The sequence below is a fragment of the Agelaius tricolor genome, unplaced genomic scaffold (genome assembly GCF_023055355.1).
Source record: "Agelaius tricolor isolate 1412-34295 unplaced genomic scaffold, bAgeTri1.0.p SCAF_6, whole genome shotgun sequence".
NCBI classification, from domain to species: Eukaryota; Metazoa; Chordata; class Aves; order Passeriformes; family Icteridae; genus Agelaius; species Agelaius tricolor.
The window spans coordinates 4361997-4382583 of NW_027269266.1; the positions used below are offsets into that span (position 1 = coordinate 4361997).

The 20587-nt window shown below is 37.9% G+C and overlaps 1 protein-coding gene across 10 annotated transcripts in view; it reads right to left on the reverse strand.

The window, feature by feature from the left end:
• Positions 1 to 20587, reverse strand: part of KMT2C (lysine methyltransferase 2C) — a 189661-nt gene that overhangs the window by 57072 nt on the left and 112002 nt on the right. For 8 of the 10 annotated variants that reach the window (XM_071428552.1, XM_071428562.1, XM_071428557.1 and 5 more), the window contains 8 exons: positions 19365 to 20098; positions 14184 to 14303; positions 11646 to 11762; positions 7796 to 7897; positions 7515 to 7619; positions 6178 to 6359; positions 5340 to 5504; positions 4631 to 4740 (listed from right to left, as the gene is read on the reverse strand). In XM_071428552.1, coding sequence (XP_071284653.1) covers positions 4631 to 4740; positions 5340 to 5504; positions 6178 to 6359; positions 7515 to 7619; positions 7796 to 7897; positions 11646 to 11762; positions 14184 to 14303; positions 19365 to 20098 — 1635 coding nt within the window. The remainder of the gene's footprint in view (positions 1 to 4630; positions 4741 to 5339; positions 5505 to 6177; positions 6360 to 7514; positions 7620 to 7795; positions 7898 to 11645; positions 11763 to 14183; positions 14304 to 19364; positions 20099 to 20587) is intronic. The other 2 variants (XM_071428559.1, XM_071428558.1) reach the window with 2 other exon arrangements.

Below are 20587 nucleotides of genomic sequence, written 5' to 3' on the forward strand. Positions count from 1 at the left end.
AGACTAAACTTTTAGTATTAGTAGTGACTTCACAGAGTTTACACAGACAGAGCAGTAAAGTGAAAATTAGGAGCTCCTATCTCACAAACACTGAACTAGAATCAGACAACCTGTTAGTCAGGCACAGTTAGCATTACCACACAGACAAGTTTATCCATACTTTTTTTTTCCGTTTTCTTTGGCCTAGAAATCTTACTCATGCTGAATTTGGGACTCAAGATAACATCTGGAGTATTTCCTTTGTGCCTGTCACACAAGCTGAGACCCCTGAGGCAGAGAACCCATGGGGGAGTTCTGTGTGTCACATCAACCATGGCAGTGTGCTGCTGTTCCCACCTCACAACACACCGTGGGAGCCAGGACAAGATGGGGAAAAGCAGAAAAGCTTCCAAGTAACACTTAAAATGAGTATGAAACATACAGGATGCTTTCTAGCATATAAACAAATATAAAGAAAGTGCAAATCCGTCTTCAAAAACTGCAGCACTTTGAAAGTTTTATGTAATGTGCAACTAATGCAGAGGGTGTAACCTACAGAAAACCAGTATTTCATGCTATTAGTGAACAAAAGGAGCCTATGAGAACTACTGGAAAACTGAACTCAACAGTGGAGAGAAATACAAGGGAAGAAAATAAATTGAAAACAACATTTTGAAAGAGACATGAAGCCAGAAAGAAACAAAAAACAGGGGAAAAGCTGCAGAAAGGAAGATACTCAAAACACTGAATTGAAAAAATAGAATAGAGGCAGATTGTAAGAACTATTCAAAGTGGAATAAGACATCATCTGTTCATTTAATTTCTTATAATTTACAAGATGGTTTTAAGAATGAAGTAGCAATTATTGAATTGGAATCTAAGGTAAACAAGAAAACCAGAAAGACAGTTGTGAACAGAAATTTAAAATCCTTAATTTAAAAGTCAAACAACAGAGAGATCATCTCATCCAGGTCAGACTAAACAATTTTAGCTCTGGAGACTGAATAGAGTTGAAAGGCTCAAATAAACAAGCTGATAGTGACAGAGGTGAGGCCTTCAGAGACCCACTCACAAAAACTGCATGAACAAACAGTGTTTGAAGACAGTATCAAACAGACTTCCAGAAAAGGAGCTAATTAGAGTGCAGATTAAGGATTACAGTCAATAAAATGGATAGCAGAAAAGCATAGTACTGTTAGAGAAAGCCTATCCAAGGAAAAAAAAATAAAGAAATAGTGCTTTCTGAGGCATTCAGCTGAAGTTTAACCAAAATTGACAAACTTATCTGCAAAAGGGTTTAAATGTGCTGAATATTGTACAGCATTTAGTAGCCTCAGGTGAAAGCAAATAATTACACAGAATACAATGATGAGAAAAGTTCATTTTTAAGGCTGTTACAGAAAAGAACAATTCTGTGAAGAAATGCAACCAGCAAATGGGATAGAGTGGAATGGCTGATGTAGAATACAGCACTAACAGAGCACTCTTTATTGGGTGCCTGCATAGCTGTGTCAATGACACAGGGATTTTTTCTGGTAAATGCAGTAACACAAGAACATTAGAGTTGACATAGTAAATGTGCTAAATAATAAAAAAATTCGAAAGTTAATTTTTTAACACACAGTATTACGTTGGGTTTGTATCTTGAAAAGTGCATAGAATTAAATTTCAGAATGAAGAAAAATTTACATCAGTTTAATGAAAATGATACAACAGAGACTGCTAGCCACAATGTGTCTCACTGGCAGCATCAGGTACCCCTGGACAGTGGTGATACCAAATCCTCAGTGCCTCCGTGAGCATGTTTACTTGAGCCCCAGGAGCAATAACTGCACAGGCAGCTGCAGGAACTGCACCCAGATCAGTTCTAGCTCTTACAGAAAACCAGGCAGAGCTCTGCATCCTGCAGAGGAACAGAAACAGCACCAAGGGAGGAGGAAGCTGGAGTCTGGATGGAGACAGGATGGGAGCAAGTGAGGAGGGATGAAATTTGCAGATGGGGCATATGACATGCAAGGGCAAATGACACAAAGGCAGAACTGCTGAGGAGATGGTCAAGAACTGCTTGTCAAGGAGCTGATGTGGGTGAGAGACACAAACCCCTCCTGAGAGTGCAGGAATTACAGCACAGGGGAAAAGCTGCTGCTGCTACCTAATGCAGCTGCCTAGCATCTAGTCATGAGAATTTATAAATTTCTTTACAGGACACAGCAATATGCTGGGGGATATTTGTTATACCTTAAGAAAGTACTAAAAGGAACCTGATAAAATAGTGATCAGGGATAGTTATTTCACAATAACCCAGTAATGAAGGTTTCTAGTACACTACACTGCAGCAAATCTTACACCATTCTGGCTTTTGATATTTATGAAATATTTGGATATTTCTGTTCAAGAAGAAAACCACTATCTTTTATTTCTGTTTCCTGAAGAAGATGACTTTTTAAGAATTTCAGGTATGATGAGACAGGGAAGAGCTCTTACAAATTTTAAAAAGTTTCTACTTTCTGAAGAAAGAGAAATGAAAGCTCCTTCTCAATACCTACACACAAGAACCACTTACTCTTCACCAAGGGTACACCTGCAATGTTTTGTTTCTTTATTAGGTTGAGGGGCTCTTGTTTCTTCTAGAAAGAAAGTGGTTAAAAACTCTGTAATAATACTCGCAACACATTTATGACACATCAAATGGCAAGAACCATCCCAGTAAAGAGTCCCACAATATGATACATTTTTAGATGCTTTCTACTGCTAAGTAACATTTCTTTCCCTAAGTTTATCAAACACTAATTCTTCTCACTTTAAAACAAAAAATTACAGAAATTTTCCAGAGAAGTTTTAAAAGAATTCATGAAAGACTGAAACATTTCATATAAAAGTACATGCAGGTATTTCTATCAACATGCATCAAAGGACATATTCAGACATGCAACTGTGCAAATTTACATGTGTTAGAGAGGTTTTAATACTGAGTCAAAACAGGAAAGAATAAGCTGAAAAACTAGTCTTAGAGAAAAAGGTGAAAACAACCTGCAAAGAAAACTTGGGAACTCCCAAAGGATTGGTTCCTATTCCTTGAAATCCAAACCTAAGCAGCACAGCTACATAGAGGTGTGCAGAAGGACTAACTCAGGGGCCTGCTTCTGCCTGGAAGTGAAACACCTCTTGTGAAGCTGTTCCATCTCACATATCATGGACTTTAATTATCTCTACAAGGTAGCTCTGCCAGCTCCAAGGAGAAAGGAAGAAGTATTTCTTACTGGGATCATTTTAAGTACTGAAAGCTTATTATAAAAATATACAAAAGTCTGTGTTGTATCTGCAAGTTTCTTGATTTTTCCACTTACAAAACCTCTTTCCTTTTGAATTTTTGAAAGCAGATCTTTACAATGAAGTGACTTGCAGAAATACAGAAGCATTAGTCATTTTTCTATTAGTGATAAAAATGGGTTCCTTGGAAGTGTTCCAGCAGGGAGTATATAAACCTCCAAGGTCAGGTCAGTAAGTTACAATTATTGCTGTGATGAGGATATCAGTGTTAAGAGACATTAGATGCTCTATTGAACTTTTCTTGGCAGACCTCTCAAGCCTCACAACATCTTCCATCTTGATCAGGAAAACCAATCTTACTGACAACTTCTTAGTGGATATGAATTTTTCTTGTAACATTTGCTTAGCTCTTGTACCTTCCTCCTCCTGTTCTCTTGTGATGCCTCAATGAAGGGGTAATATGAACACTTTCATCTGCTTATGCTAAAAATGGGAATAGGTGTCAATGTTAAAGGAGCTGACTAAAGCAGCAACCTCCCTGAGCTGACATGCAGGGAAAACAGACCTGGGCTATCACCCTTGCAGCAAGACTAAAATATAAGACTATAAATCATGGCACAGGCTGACAGGCCACTCACAGAACATTAACCAGCACCAGCCCAGGGAACCAGATGCTGTAAATGTGCCTTAAGTGCAGTAACCTCAGCTCCTGAAGTGCCACTGCTACAGAATTGTGATACAGACCCATAAGGCTGTTCATGTCCATGTTCAGAATAGTGCCAAGTTCATCAGAAGGAATTACACATTTTAATTAATAAGGAAGTGATAACTCCCAAACAAAGAAGTATGGCCAATTCTTTTTGAGATTGCAGCTGGGGAGGGAAGCATTGGTCTTGAATACTGGGAGAGCTGAGGAAAAGGCATTAGGAAAACATGAAGGAGTAGGGGAAAAATGCTTACACAGACTGTTGTTATAGCTACTGCTGCCTCAGACAGCCTCAAAGCATCAAAACACACAAACTTTTTCTGCTTAGAAATAATTTTCTGATTCTTCTGTAGATGTAACTTTAGAGAACTGGGATTTTTTCCTTCTACTTGACAAAGTGAGATGCCTTTGACTCCTTCATTACCAACTGCTCTTAACAGTTTCTCCCTATCTTTAATACCTCTACCTAGAATTCCCATGAGGTTTCCTCTGGTCGAAATCACTTGAGGGTGCAAAAGAGCCTAGAACACTTCCACAAGAGCCCTTAAAACAAACATGAACAAAATAAAATCTTACTTCTACCACGAGCCAAACCTCCATGAGAGCACAGAACACATTCCCAAAGCTATTTATTGCAGTGTGCAATCCTGCCATTGGTTTCGATCGTCTCCTTACCGTTCGTTGGTGGAATGTATGGCCTACAAATGGTACAGTCAAAACCCATATCAGCTATGTTTTCCACTTCCTCCTCTGTGTTTAAGTTCTGACAGATTGCATGCATCCATCTAGAAATTAAGTGGGGGAAAAAATACAATTTAAAGGAAATAGGTGGTGTTTTAAGAGACCCAAGTTATCAGTCTATGGTCCAAGTAAAGGGGGAATAGTTGTTCAGTTTGAATTCTTTTAGGGAGAAAGCACAGAATCAGGTTTTCCATACACAGCATCCCCTACAGTGGTGTGGGTTACATCCTGTATATGGAGCAGCAGATCAACTATTTCCCTCCACAGGAACAAACTCTCTATAAAATAATCTCGCAAGTATGTTTTTGTATGGTAATTTTCTCCCTGTATTGCAATAATTTTAATTACTTTATACAATGTAATCTAGATTCAGCCTCACAACAATAGTCTTGTGAAGTAAATTAGTTTTATTTTTACAGGGCAGGAGGGAAGAGGCACAGAGTGATTAATTAATTTGCCCAGAGTCAGACAGATAAGTCTGTGGTACAACCAGAAATGAACTACTAAGAGACTTCTGAGACTCAGTAATCCACTGTTCTTTACCACATGACCATTTCCTTCATCTCTACACTTCAACATTAGGGGGAAAAATTAAAATAAGACTTGAACAGGAAAAAACAAGTGAAATACTAGAAATCCTTACCGATCACACTGTCTACACTGAATTATGAGCTCCTCATCCCTGTACGTGCGGTAGCAGATGGGGCAGGTAGACAAACTTGCACAGGGAGCACACTGGGTGTAATTATTTTGCCATTCACATCTTAAACCTGGAGAAGTTGCTCCACAGTGTCTGCACCAAACACACCTACAGAACAGACAGAGGGATTTATTACTGTCAGTTCACAGGAAGATGATTTTGTGGCTTTAAATCTCTTCCACTTAGAAAGAGGTGAGTAATTAAGTTTTAACTTAACAACATGTTTAACCACAAATGTTTAACAACATTTTTTGTACTTTTTAAAGAAAGTTCCTAATTAATAATTCCCTTGAAACTGCAAAAGCAGGCAGATGGGTTCTTGTAACAGCTCAACAGGTCAAAGAAGTTTCCTGCTTCCAGTTGCCATTCACTTTGAGATCTGGAGACTTAACCATGTGAGAGGTCTGGTCTGTTTGTGTTTCACCCAAGTAAAACAAATTGTTTTCACAAGGTTTTATGTCAAGAACACTGGGGTGAAGCACCCATTCATCTTTCCAAATGAACACTGGAATGATTACAATGAATATAAATGGGAATATTTTTTTTGCTATGAGTTTCAAAAGAGAAATTTTGTCTATCTCTGCTTACGTGGTTTTTGGTATGAGAAGCAGTTCTAATTGAATAAAACAACTCAAAAGCATTTTGTTGTCTTTGTTTAATACACCTGACCTAGACACAACTAAAACCTTGTTACAATTCAACTGACATTACAAATACCAAGGGACAGAGAGAAGCAGAAGAGGCCAGCAGTCAGCACCTCTGACCCCAGCCCCAAACACACCATTTGCACTTCCAGCCTCCCTTTGGCACAGTCTGCAGGGGTGGGTCCAGGCAGTAGGTGTGGTAGCTGATGTCACAGTCATCACACAGGAGGAGTCTCCCTGGATCTGTGGCTTTCCCACAGGCTTCACACACTGTGCACTCCAGGCACCTCCAACCTTTGCTGAGTACCACTTTAGTAATCTGAAAAATGCAAGGTGAGAATTAGTTGAAAATGGCTCAGTGAAGTGTGATCAATGTATAAATTAAGGTCTGGCTTGTGGAGCTCAGGATGCTCCTCTGGGCACACCACCCATATCTCAAGGAGCTCTTTAGCAATTAAACTTTCTGAAGCTTCAATGAACAGGAATGGATTAAACAGAAAGAAACTGTCCTCCTTTCTAATCTTTTTAAAAACAGGTGCAGTGTTTCCCTTTTTAAGTCACCTGGGACTTCACCTGACTGCCAGGATTTTTCAAATATCATGGAAAGTGGCATGGCAGCTGTATCAGCCAATTCCCTCAGGACTCTGGGATGCATCTTGTCAGCTCCCAGAGTTTTGTGTACATTCTGGTTCCTCAAGAGGTCACAAACCTGATCCTCCTGATGTGATCAGGAGTTTTAGTCATGTGAAGCAAGCATCTAACTTACTGCAATTAATATATAATGCAAGAGTAGTATATAAACAAAAAGTCAAATTATAATTGCATGAAATACGCATATGGCATTTTGTAAAGTATGTGCAAAATAAAGTTTTTTGACATGTTTTAAAAGAAATCCCACTTTTACACAGATATACTTACATCACAACCAATGAAAAGTGTACAGTGTATATACTGCAGTAAATAGCTTATTTTGTGCTTGCTAGGTCATTTCACAGCATTCAAATTTAATTTTCACACATTCTCTCCTAGGCTAATGAATGTAAAATGTATTAATTAACCACTCCAACTGCTGTCAATTCTGACAGCCAACAGGCAAATTGAATCAACTAAACCTTATGCCCCAAGTAAATGAAGATGCAGTGTAATTTTTTCTTTGTTTTTAATTCTGCTTGTATCTAGGTTTAAAACTTGTATCTCAAACTGTTATTTTAACCAACTGCTGGATAATCAGCGCTATTTATGGTTGTGAAATTACAAAAAGGTTAATTTCTCTTGAGGCTATGCATACTATAAAATGACATTTAATTAAAGTCTTTCATAAGTCACATACAAATAATGGTCACATTAGCTGATGAATATCTAACAAGTTAATGACTCCCCTAATTACCGCAAAACCGAAGGCAGCGTGGTGCTATTAAAGTACAATGTGAAAACAGTGCAATCAAGCAGATTTGTGTGGAACAGCAGCACTCACCTTAATACTGACACAGTATGGATGGTAACACTGCCCACACTGGGAACAGGCCAGCAGCCGGCCCTCAGCACCTTGGCCAAAACTCCCACAAACCACACACATATCCTGCAAGGACACACAAGAGCAGACTCTCAGCACGTGTCAGACACTGCACTCTGAAAACATCTAACTGTAAAGCCAACTAGCTTGCTGTATTCTTTAACTCCTAACAAGGACTTCGTGCACTTTTTTCTAATTAAGAGCAGGGAAACAAAATGAAAAATTGTAACTGTTATCCTAACCTGATGGAGAGTGAACTTGTCACTGTTAGAGAAGAGGACAACTGTATTATGCATCGAGTTTTCTTCCTCATCTTTATTAGATGAAATATCCATGGTTGTGACCTATTAAAAATAACACAAAATATAAATAACAAGCACATCACATTTTATAAGACATGAGACAAAATGAAACATTCTCTAAATAAGTTTTGCACGTATTTATTCATACAGTTTCAACTTTCATAAAAAGCTGCCTCCATCAGAAATTACTGCATTAATTCACATTTTCTCATTATCAGTATTATAGCTTTACACACATATTCTCTTCCTCTCCTTTTTTCAACTTCATATATTATCCCATTACACTTCCAAACAGAAATGGAAAGAAAGACACAGTCTAAGAAAAAAATCACTAGGCAGAAATTGTCATACTGTGCCCAGTCTGCTGTTCCCTCCATGTAAATACTGAAGTTCTTTTTATCAAAAAGTTAATTGCAGTGACAGACTTTTGAATATTAATTCAAAAAGCAACTGCAGAAATGTGGTTTGTCCCATATTGCCTAAAATGAGGTTTAGCTAATGTTCCAACTATGTTAGAGGAATAACCAAGAGCTCTAAAGTTACTTGCTGTAAGCAGTTTATGAGGCTTATTTATCTTTACCATAAATACTTGCACTGAACTGCAAATAGCTATTTTGATCTCAATCCATCAGCTCTTACTGTAGACAGCCATTTTTCTTTTTCATCAAGTGATTTTTATTCTGACCTGCCCTTTATTAATTCAGCATATTCATATACAGATTCTCAGGAACAGAAACACAAATGAAACATTTCAACTGTATTCTGACTTTCATGTGAATCTTACAATACAGAATTTGCTGTTCATGAATTTAAACTAATAGGCCCAACTATTATCTCTGAACCAGGAATATAAGGGGACACAGCTCCATAAAAAAAGACTGCTAGAGAAATGTAGCTTTGTTTCAGCAGCTGTTCCTATTATATATATGTGGATTATTTTAAATACAGTGTAAGTCCTTTACAGATAAGTTTTGTTTAAATAATAATTTAAATATTTTACAAATCCAAATATAACTCTAGGGACAAATGTAAATACCACAGTATCAGCTAGAGGAATCCCTCTGATAAACAGCTGCTCAAACTCAGCATTTACTAAGAAACAGCTAAAAAGGGAATATATTCTTTATGTGTTTGGATTACCAAATATTTGAGAGCACTGCAGCTGTAACTAAACAGTTAACTCCAGAGCACCTGAAACACCTTGATACCTTCAGGGACAACACTTCCCTTACCTACTTTTCTACAGGTTTCACAAAGTTCTTGTAATTGCAAATGCAGAAGAGCAGAACTTGCAGGACTGAATGACTGCAATGTTGGTGTTTGCTGAACCCCAACACTGACCCACCATGGGTTAACCTGTACCCACCTTTTCCCCCATTCCCAAGATATACCAAGGTACTTCCAAATCTGTGTGGCTGTCCACTGATCCCATGCTGAGTAAGAATGATTTTGTGCAAATTGACTGAAAATACTCTCATTTCAAACATTTATCTGACAAAAGGCTGATCTCTTGGCATTGCTAACTGCATCTACTCTACCACAAGGCAGCCTCATCTCTGGAACTCTGGAGCTGCCTTCGATGTGATGACTCAAAGGATCAAATTTCTGTAGGAAATGGTGGAGAGTGATGTCCACTTTGTATTTATAGCAAGTTACCTACATCACTGTCCTCTGATCAATTACAAAAACTTTCAGGAGCTTGATCTATAAACCCCAGCTTCTCTTGAAGTACAGATTGAAGTACTTCTCTGAAGTACAGATTTGTGCTTTGTAACACCAAAATAATGATGTGAATGCCTCCAATTGATTAAGGTGCTATAACTAGCCTAAGTGGAATTAATCCTGTATGTTTAAAATGACAAATTTGCTTCTGAATCTTGACCATCCAATGCTTTAAAAGGGAAAAGTGATAGAGATTATTGTTCCTTTTTCAAATCATAAACACCAGAGTATTCCAAGATATTATTACACAGGCAGCAGAAAGTGTGACAAACTCAAACAGATTACATGTAAGAACATAAAAATACAGCTCTGAAGAGAGTCTCAGGAATTACTTCATAAAGACATAAAAATGAGCAAGTCCCTCTCTGAACACAAGGAGCAGAATGTCTCTCAAAATAGGCAGGGCTTGTTGGTAATCAAAGTTGAAAAGGAACATTCAAATAGAACAAGCCCACAGTGGAAAAAAAATAATTGTTTTACAGTCCAGATTTCCAAGTTTTTCATACCAAAATCCTCCTTCTTATGAGGAGCAGACTAGGACTGTGTAGGATTTTCAAGTTTTAAAAATACTTCAAGAATTAAGTAGCTTAACTATCAATTTCAGTGAGCAATCACCTGCTTACAATCACTTCAGTGCTCCTGAAGAAGAGCACTGAATAAGAGACAGCAAATATAATCATTATTTTCTCAAGGGTTTCTGGACAGAAGCTGTGTACAGAATAGTAGACATCTGATCACAACAAACAACTGAGAATCACTGATATATGAACTCATTAAAGAGTCAAGGAAGCTTTAGTTATGGTAAATCATGATCTGTAAGGGCTCTCTGAAGCAATTCTGGGGACAGGAAAATCTGATTGATGCAACTTACCTCACCACCAAACTCTTTTGGCAAAGTCCTTCCCCAAAGCTGCTTAAAGAAAGTTAAACTGAAGAGGAATGGTCCCTATACTGATACAAGACACAAAATAAAGAGGGGACTAAATTATCAGTTTTATATGTGGGAGAATAGCACTAGTCAAAATCTGACAGGGCCTGCCTGCTAACAGGTGGTGGTGCTCAACACACTCATGTGCAATCTGAAAAATCAAGTGAGAAGCAAGGTGACAAAGCTTGCCAACAGGACTGGGATATTCAGAGCAATAAAATCCAAAAGACAAGTGTGAAGAACTGCACAAGAACTTCATAAAGCTGAGTGCTGGGCTGTAAAATGGCAGATGGAAGTCCACAAAGTAAGGAAATTAACATGACAAAAGAAGTGGTATTGATGAAATATGAAATATGAAATATGGAGTAGCTTCCCTACAAGGAACAACTCAAAATACTGGCATCCTCCATACCTGCAAGTCAAGAGTGGAAGGAAAAGGAGGAGAAATGATGGAGGTCGAAAGAAACTGAGTGGCATGGATGGAGAAGTGAATAGAAACCAGCTGTCTATTCTCTAAGAGCACTGAGGGGCAGGCAGCTAATCCAGGAGGCAGCCACTTAAAACACAAGCTGAGGAGATGCAGAACTGAAAAAGGTTAACATGGCTTCCTAAAGTTTTTTTCAAGTGAATGGGAAGATTTATGAAAGAAAACTCCAACACAGGCTGCCCAAGACCACCTCCTCCTGTTCAGCAAGTGCCCAAGCCACAAACTGCTGAAATGTCTCCTCCTCTTCTGTTCTGTGCTCTTGCACCACCACTCAGTCTAGAAGAACCTTTGCTCTGGTCTCCTATGGCTGCTGTTACATTCTCATGCACAAACCCTGCTCTCTCCTGGGTTGCTCCAGTCAGTGCTGCCTTCACCCAGCATGTAGTTCTGCACCCAAGGAAATGGAAGCAGTACTTTAAGACTCCCAACTGTTGTGTCTTTAAATGGCAAGAGCAGCACAGAATTGCCTCAGGCCCACTGAGCTGTAGTGCTCCAGTTCTTCATGACAAGCAGTAACAGCCAGGCTCCATCAAACAGCCCTGGCTCTGCAGGGCTTGTTGGTTTTTTATGCACTATTTTAATACAAGAATTATAGCCTAATAAAACTGTTATGTTAACAGATTGCAATATGACTGTAAAAAAGATGTCCTTACCCCTGGAATGACCACAGCCCCAACTCCATTCTTCAGTTTTGATCTTCCTCTGCCACCCCTTCCTGAGAGCCCTGCTCCACGCGGTCTCCGCTTCCCCGGGAATCCTGATCCTCGGCCCTATGCAAGGGAAGGCAACAATGTCAATGCAACCTCTCAAGTTCTTTTCTTACATGGGATTCAAACTTGTTCAGTTCATCTAGGGAAAAACAGAAGTAAAAAACATCCTGTGATTTCTGGTGAGTACAAGCACATCCGGGCATGGTCATTAAATTTCTGCATAAATCTGGGTGAAATACCTTTAATTACTTACATGGCATAATATGATCACCTTTATCTTCAGTGAGAAAGCAGCCAAAACCTGGAATGTTTATATTCTGCTCAGGAGTTAACTGGAAATATGGATTTCCCCCAGCAGTTACCCCCATCTCATTTGCAAAGTTTCCAAAATGTATCTATTATTCTATGATTCATTTTTCTTTTCTCTTTGAACAGCCAGCCCAGACAGTCATGGGACTTTTACACAGGGTCTGGACATTTGATTACTGGGAATCATAGATGCTTTTCTTACACTATGAATAATCAAGTGAAACCTGGAATTTATTAGGACTGAGTCCTGCTCACAAAGGAAAGTGGGAGCTGGCTCTGTGAAACTCTCTTAATTCAGTATATACAGAGAGAGTTTTTTATATGAATTCTATCAATTACACTCAGATCAACATTCCCCATAATGTGAAGTTTTTCTTACACAATCACCACTTGATTTACAGAGAGCTTCTTTTCTCCCTTCCTTATTTAAGATGCAGAGTTGCAGTGTTGTACTTTAGAGTATTCAGTGTGTTCAACTACAATTATCCTTGGGAGAGTAAGTGTGTTTTTACTAATAATTACCTGTTATTCATACTGTGACTTAAGTTTGAAATTTAGGGTGGTTTTTTTGTTTTCTTTTTTTAAAATTTCAAAATGAACTAAGCACAAGAGGATTCCTAATCCTCCCTAATCATTTCCAGAGAGAAAAAGAACATATTCACATCCACAAATTCTGGCTGATATATCAGACATCTTTACAATGAGTTTCAAAGCCTCAAATCTGTGTAACTGATAATCATGGCATGTACCCAAATAAGCACCTTTCCTACAACAAAATGAGCACTGAGATTATTTATTGCATTTCATATTTGTCAATAATCTCAGCTCAAGTATAATATAAATAATACAGCCCAAGTATGGAGTACAGAGTATGGGGTTTCCAAATGCTTGCTGTAAAATACTTTTAATACCAAGGCAAAACATTTGCTCTGAAAAACAACATTGATGAGAGCAACAAAGCTCCATGGGGACTGTGACACCAACAGCCAGGAAGGGTCTTTACTGATGGAGGCAGGAGTTCCTTGGATGGAAAGAAGCACTGTGGGCTCAGTATTCCCTACAGTATTTCTCAAATATTCCAACTCCTGGCTTAAAGAAGATATTGAACTTTGTGGTCATAATTAAAGGGAGAATTGAAGGATCCCAATGTTAAAATTTTATTAACATTCATCTAATAAAGAAAAAAGAAATTAAATTGACTCACACACCAAGTTCAGGTAACAAAATGATATTTGAGGAGTGAAAGGAAGGATGCTGCTGGAAGATGAGGTGAAACAAAAAATGTCCTTAGATATCTATGGAGCTAATACATATGCACACATAGGACACACAATCATCAATTTTTTTAACATGGAAACTCTTCTGACAAGTTTCTTATTTGCTGTTTCAGAACAGGTGTCAGTATTGTTATTTTCACACAACTAGTAACAGGAATAAGCACATACTTGTATCAATGTTAATGCTGAATATTAAGCTGAAAATTAATGCTTAAAGCAGCAAAAGCTAAGCTGATGTCAAATCAAAATAAAATTAGCATGAGAGTTAAAGTGAGATGAACTTAAATCACTGGGAGCTACAGCTATTTGTCAGTTTCATAATTTAGCTTTTTTTTGCCTTTACTTAAACCAAATAATTCTACTTTAGTTACTTCAGGTGTTTTTAATAGTAAATGTCACTGTGGATACAATTTTGGTCCATCTAATCAGGTTGGAAAGTTGTTGATTATTCTCCCATCAGCTAAAAACGATGTCACTTTGCATCCACTTTGCAAGATTTCTCCACAGCAACAAATCCAAGCCATCCTTCAGATCTCTGCTCCTTTCCATGCCTGGCTTACCTTACTGCCAGTCTTAAAGACATTTTCCTTCTCAGGTAATTTATTTTGACAGCCACGTAAAGCCAACCACAGAAAGTGATGTACTCAACACACGCAAAATTTGGGTAATACAAAGTATTCTTTGCCACTGGAAATCAAGGCAATGCCATCATAGTTTATGCTCTGGAAAGCTCACATTTTTTAACCTGAAACCTCCAGAGCTTTAATAATTTTTAGAGATCTTGAGCAGTAACAGAATGGAAGATTAATTAAGGTGTGAGAGACAGAATTTCATCACTAATCTCTACAGCAGAAAGATAGCAATGGATACATGAAAATAAATTCAAGTTATTTACCACTTTGATGCTCCAAATGGCACTGCCAGGAAGCTGTCTGGATTTAAAAATGTCCCGACCTTCTGAAATGTCTGGGGACCAGGAAGGTGGGCTCACTGTATTATTGGTACTCCAAGCCCCCTAGGATACGGTAGGTGAGAAAATAGATGTATAAAACTTTGCAACATAAAAAAAAAAGGCAAAAAAGCAAAAAGCAAAAAGCAAGCAACAAAAAAAAAATCTGAAAAGCAAAGCACATGCAGGCATAGGCATTTATTTCTACATTAATTTAAGCAGTCAATTAGTTCACTGAGTGAGTAGAAAGTGGGAAATTTGTAGGTTCTCAACGAGACATGCCCTAAAATCAGTATTTACTTCCAACTGATGGTTAAGCACAACAAAATGAGTTTTATGAACAAAGATTAATACAAATCTAAAGCAAGCAATCATAACAACAACAAATTACATGCCTAAATTTTATTGCATCAATGAAGAAGATAGTAGTTGGAGGTGGTAACATCTCCTTTTATATTCCAAATCACATTTTGAAAGAACTGATGGCCTCAGTTGACTTTTCAAACTAAGCTACCCCCAATCACAGCAACAACTAGTCTGAGAAGCACAGCAAACAAAAGGAATATGAATAAACCACTAGACAAAAGAAAAGGAACATAGTCATGGTAATCAACAAAGCAGCTCATTCCTGCAAGTCTGCTACAAATAAACCATTATAAAACCCTACCACTGATTTTTTTCACCCCAGTATTTTCATGTTATGCTGTGGTATCACATTTTAACATGTTATTATCTACATGTAATAATATACCTCCATATGGTGTACCTACAAGCTCTTTTTAACTAATTATTATCCCTATTTATGTAGTTCCATCATGGTGAGGTATTGTATGATTGTCAGTAGAAATAAAGCAAAATGAGAAGAAAATGCTAAGACAGCCAAGGAAAAAAATGCTGAGGCTCCTCATAGAAAATAAAAACTGTGGAAGACCTTCTCAAGCACAGAAGAAAGACTGCAAGAGACACACATCATAAATAACTTCACTGCCAATTTACACATTAGGTTAATAAAGGACAGTACATTTTCCTAATTCTGAATTTGTGAGAGTAAAAAATATTGAATACCAGGATGAGAATGGAACTGATGCAAAGTGCAGGTTTGCCTTCCTCAGAATGCCATAATCCCAGGGCTGATATGGAATAACCTCATGCATACAAACAATTCCAACTACTCACAACTGCTCACAAGGGCAAGCTCAAACACATTTACACCTTTGAATAGTGGGATAGACAAGAATAATAATAATAATAAGAATCAAGGAAAACTAGATGGCTCTGCAAAATACGTTGGGGTTTTTTTCCTTTTCTGAAATGAAATTTCTCCATCAAGAACATGTGGGAAATGAGTTTCTTTGGAATCAACCACTCTATCAAAACATAGATTCATCTTGACCTGTAAAGAGGCGTCTTGCTAACAGGTGCACTTACTGAAAACAGGGCTATTCCTCAAGTGATCTAGCACCCAAACCAGAAAGCTTGTCAGTGGCCTAAAAGCCTAATTTTGGGTAAAAGTCTCAAGGTAAAAACACCAACACTTGACACAACCCCCAGTGTGGACACAGTGGTATTCAGCATAAATCTGCTTTCTGGGAGTTTAGCTCTGCCTGCACAGGAAAAGGAATATGGACAACATAACACTTAGAAAAACCCAAACATTTGACAATTCTGGAAACTGGACACACAACCTACAAACTGCTCAGTGCCCAGAGCACCTGTGTGCTTGGGATGGGATCAAAGCCTCCACCCTGCCAAGGGGCTTCCAAAACCCACTCCAGAAGAGCTCCTGGCAGCAGCTGCTCAAGGGTTGCACTCAGTGTGCTGCCACCAACACCCTGCACTGGAAGGTTTTGCTATCCCAGTTCTTTCCTTGACTGCAGATAGGGGTCACCATGCAGACAACTCAGAAGATCAAGAGGTTCATCACATTCTAATGGGGGAACAGGGCTGGGCAGAAACCTTCTCACCTTCAGACCTAAAGATGGATGAGTCCCTGTTCACACCCAGAGCACAAGGACAGAACATTTGTGACACAACAGGGACATCATGTCAGAAATGGGGGGAAAAAGAAATCTGATACACTGGTAGGCAACTACATCAGCAGGTCTGTGGTACAGGAGATTTGCCTTAACTATTCCAGCCCCAGTTTTAATATAAAGTAACAGTCAATTTTAGCAGGTCAAATTCAAAGTTTCATTGAATTTTGATTAGTTTCCTCATTACTTCTTAAATTATAACACATGGTAGGTAACTGTTCTTATAAAGTGGCAACACAAAGAAAATCTGTATAGCAACACAAAGAAAATCTATTTATCAAAGAAGCAATCTTTACATCAATCTGTAAAGGAGGCAACATGCTCACAGTGTCAAAATTCAAGATCTTAAACATGCTGAAAATACTTAACATCTAAAATTACCCACTCTTAGTTTGGAGGTACAAAATTATTCTCCTTTTAGGAAGTTAACTTTTCTACTGATTAAATATATTCAAAAGATTAAAAAGCTAAAAGAATATTAAATCTGAATATGAAATATTCAGTCTTGTAAAACAAAATGATTTGTATATGATTCATGAACCATATTGTTAAGAATTAAATTGGAAATTCAATCCAAGTTTTATTGTAGATCAGAAAAATTTGAATTCTTGGTCAGATAAACTTAATTAAAGACACACATTTCCACAATACCACGAACAAATGAATTACATCAAAGAGATGCATTAATTATATTTTTGGCTTTTAATTAATGCCTATTACCACACAACACTGAAGAAAAAGTTCTATTCAGTTCATTTACATCAGAACCCCAGCAATAATTATGTACTGTGACAGAAACAGGAAGTTCTAATTCTCCATCATATTCTTGAGTCCTCCAAATTGAACAACACAGCTGCAAGTAAATTATAACAAAAGGAAACCCAGTGTCAGCAAGGGTCAGGAGATCTCACTAAATTACCACTGACTGTTTAGCTGCTTAATGCTTTATGAATCCTACTGCAATTGCAAATGCACAAAGCTGGATTTGCAATTTAATATTTAATGTAATTTTAGGGTTGTGAACAAACTTTAATCACTTGAAAATACAGCTCTCCTCATTAAAAAAAAAAAAAAAAACAACAACCAAAAAACCAACCAAGCACCAAGCATAAAAACCATAACAACAACTGATCCTTGAAAAAGCTCTTTTTTTCTCTTCTTTTCCAACATCTACCTTTTACAACAACATACTTAGTGATACCATATAAGTGAAGACAGCAAAAAACTCATCCCATCCAAGACAGCACACATCCAAACCCATCACAGTGCTCTGCCTTCTTAAATCTCATTTAAAACAATCTCTTATAAAACACCAACAGATATTCAGTGTGTTGTGGAACAGTGATCACCAACATCTTCATGATGAAAATTAAGTATCTCTGAACAATGTATTTCTCAAGGAACACACCCTGGAATAATACTAAAACAATATTTATGGAATTTACAAAACCAGCAGAAGTTTATTGTTTTTTATTCAAAATTATTCTACAGAATGCTCTCAACTCTTCACCTACCACTGTGTCAGAGGCAGAATTTGCAATGCCTTCCATTTACTGACTTAATCTTATGCCTTCTAGTACACAGTGACATGGCAAAAATAACCATTTCAACTCAGTTCAACTCATATATATAGAATAAATACACCACCATTTAACACAGTGTTCTTCCAACACTACCCCAGAGAATCCCCATGTAACAGGAAACCAAACTGGCTGGATGCAATCCTGTGCCATGTGCTCTGGGATGACCCTGCCTGAGCAGGGAGGCTGGACCAGATGGCCCATTGTGATCCCTTCCAATCTGACCCATTCTGTGAATCTGCTTCTGCTCCTCTGCACAACTCTCCATTTGGAAAAGTACACACTCTCTTAAAAAATGAATGTTTTCAGCAGAAAGAATAATTTAAAAACCCCACAAAATAAACCTAAACATATTTCTGTCTGCAATCCAAAGTGATTTAAATACATGCCTTCCACATCGTTAATTTGTCCAATTACATCTTGCTCAAAAAAACCCCACCTGCCTGTAACTGGACATTTAAAAATCTCCCTTTACACAGTCTACAGAGCATCATTCAACAGCTTTCAGTCCTTCATCAAAAGCCCAGAGTAGGAACTTAAGAGTACTGAATGGAAATTTAAGGCATTAACATATTTCTGCAAACATGATATATACACCTGACTGTACAGTGACCCAGGAAAACCTAACTGCAGCACAACAAACACAGATCTCCTAAATTCAGTGGAAACAGCAGAAAAACTTCCCAGAACACTCTCTCATACCTTAGGAAGCAAAAATTTTGAACCCTTAGATGACATGTAAAAACTGAAAGAATTGTGCAATATATAAAAAAGCTTTGTTAACACTAAGTCCAGAAAAGCATGAAATCATCAACCTGGAAGTCCCAAAGACTAAAAATAAATTGTGATGAGAAGATGAAACACTAACTTGTCACACTGACACACTTTGTGTATAGAATTTCACCAACAAGAAATGAATACCCTGGATTGGTAAACCATTTTCCCTGGAACAGAGAGAAAGACGTTGCAGAAAGTGTCAGACTTGAGGATTCTTTTCACTTATCAAATTTAATCCTAGTCAAACCACAATGATTTGTACAAGACAGCTCTTGCATGGTATTTCCTAATGTAACAAAACCACAGAATTATTTACCACACCATTAGAAATGTCCATCAAGAAAATATCTGGCAGAGTAAAGGACACAGAGTTGTAGAAGGTTCTTCTCTAAAACTTTAAGAAGTTTTAACACACTTTGAAAGTACCACCCAAAATAAATGCATATATGAAAAATATATATAAAAGGTAAGTTAAATAGCACAGTATTATGTCTATCTGCATTTGTAGCAGATGAAAACACAACAAATTTTCTTCTAGTCTGCTGTAACCATGAGCCAAAAGAAACTCTCACCAGAGAAGCTTTACGATGACTTTTTCCTTATTTACCAGAGCATTAATTCCTTGAAGAAATAAACTACACAGTCAGGAGAATCAATGTATTTTATAAGAAACAGGTGACTTTGATGAATTATACTGCAATTTAATAAACACAGAATGGAACAGTGCATGTGCTTACCTGTCTGGATCTGGGTCTCCCAGGGGAAAACTTGCGTTTGGTGATGGCTGGTTTGCCCATGCCGATTTTTGGAGTGACTGATATGTAGGTGGTTGGGAGAGCACTCCCAGCAGCTGGGGGCAGCACTGGGGGCTGACTGTGCTGCACATCTCGTGCAGAATGCAAGTCTAGAGAAACATCTGGTGAGGAAGACACGTTTGTCTTGTTTAGATTCAGTGATGGGGGAAGCGAGGGGCAAGTCTCAGCTGGTGGTTTTATGGGTTTGTCTCTGACTGGTGAACTATTTGCAACACCTCCATGTGAAGCAGTACTTTCTACTTCCAGAAGAGCTGGTGCTTCTGATTTTTCATGGGTTTCTTCCTTTTCTACATCTTTCTGCACTTTTATTATTTCCAGTTGTTGTTCTGTGGTGACAGAAATATCTCCTTTTCTTTCAGTCTCCAGAATTTCTGGTGTCACAGTCATGGTCTCAGGTACTGAGCACAGAGACCGAGAGTCTGCTGTGGACACTTCTGATACCTCCACACCACCCTGAGGCAGCTGTGTCTCTTCAGCTTGTTTGTCCAACTCCTGCTGTGCTACAGCTTGAACACCTTCTACCACTTCCATCATTTTCTCACTCTGACTGTCACCAGATGCTGGTGTCTTTTTAGGAGTTATTTCCATTTCAGCTGAATTGATTTCAACAGAGACTTCTGCTTCCAGTTGTGTGGTCTTTTCTCCTGGTGATATGCCTGTAATTAAGTACAACCATATTAAAGGCTCACTGTGAAAAAGAAAAAAACTTCTGGTGCTCTGATCAACAAGTATACTTGGTACACATCATGCAGGCCAACACATATCACTTTACTTCAGTGAATTTAATATGTAGCTTAAAATATACTTCACTAACATCTTTCTTTGTACCTATTTTTACAGTAGTCTATATTTTTAGTTCTTTTTCTTCCCTAAAAACACAGCAGAGTAAATTAAAATAGACCCAAGATTAATTTTTAAGGAACTGAACACACATTTCCAGGTAGGCAGTCAAAAGTAATTTCTTCTTTTAAATTTCTGTGTATTGAAGATGCATGCTATCATAAATGAATGTATTTTAAGCTACTGTCATAACACTTCCAAAAAGCTAAGAACAGGACAAGTACAAATAAAAACATTTTCCTTCTCAAACTCTTTCAGACTTTAGGAAATCAACTGAAATGAAAACAGCTGCTGCTGGTTTAATT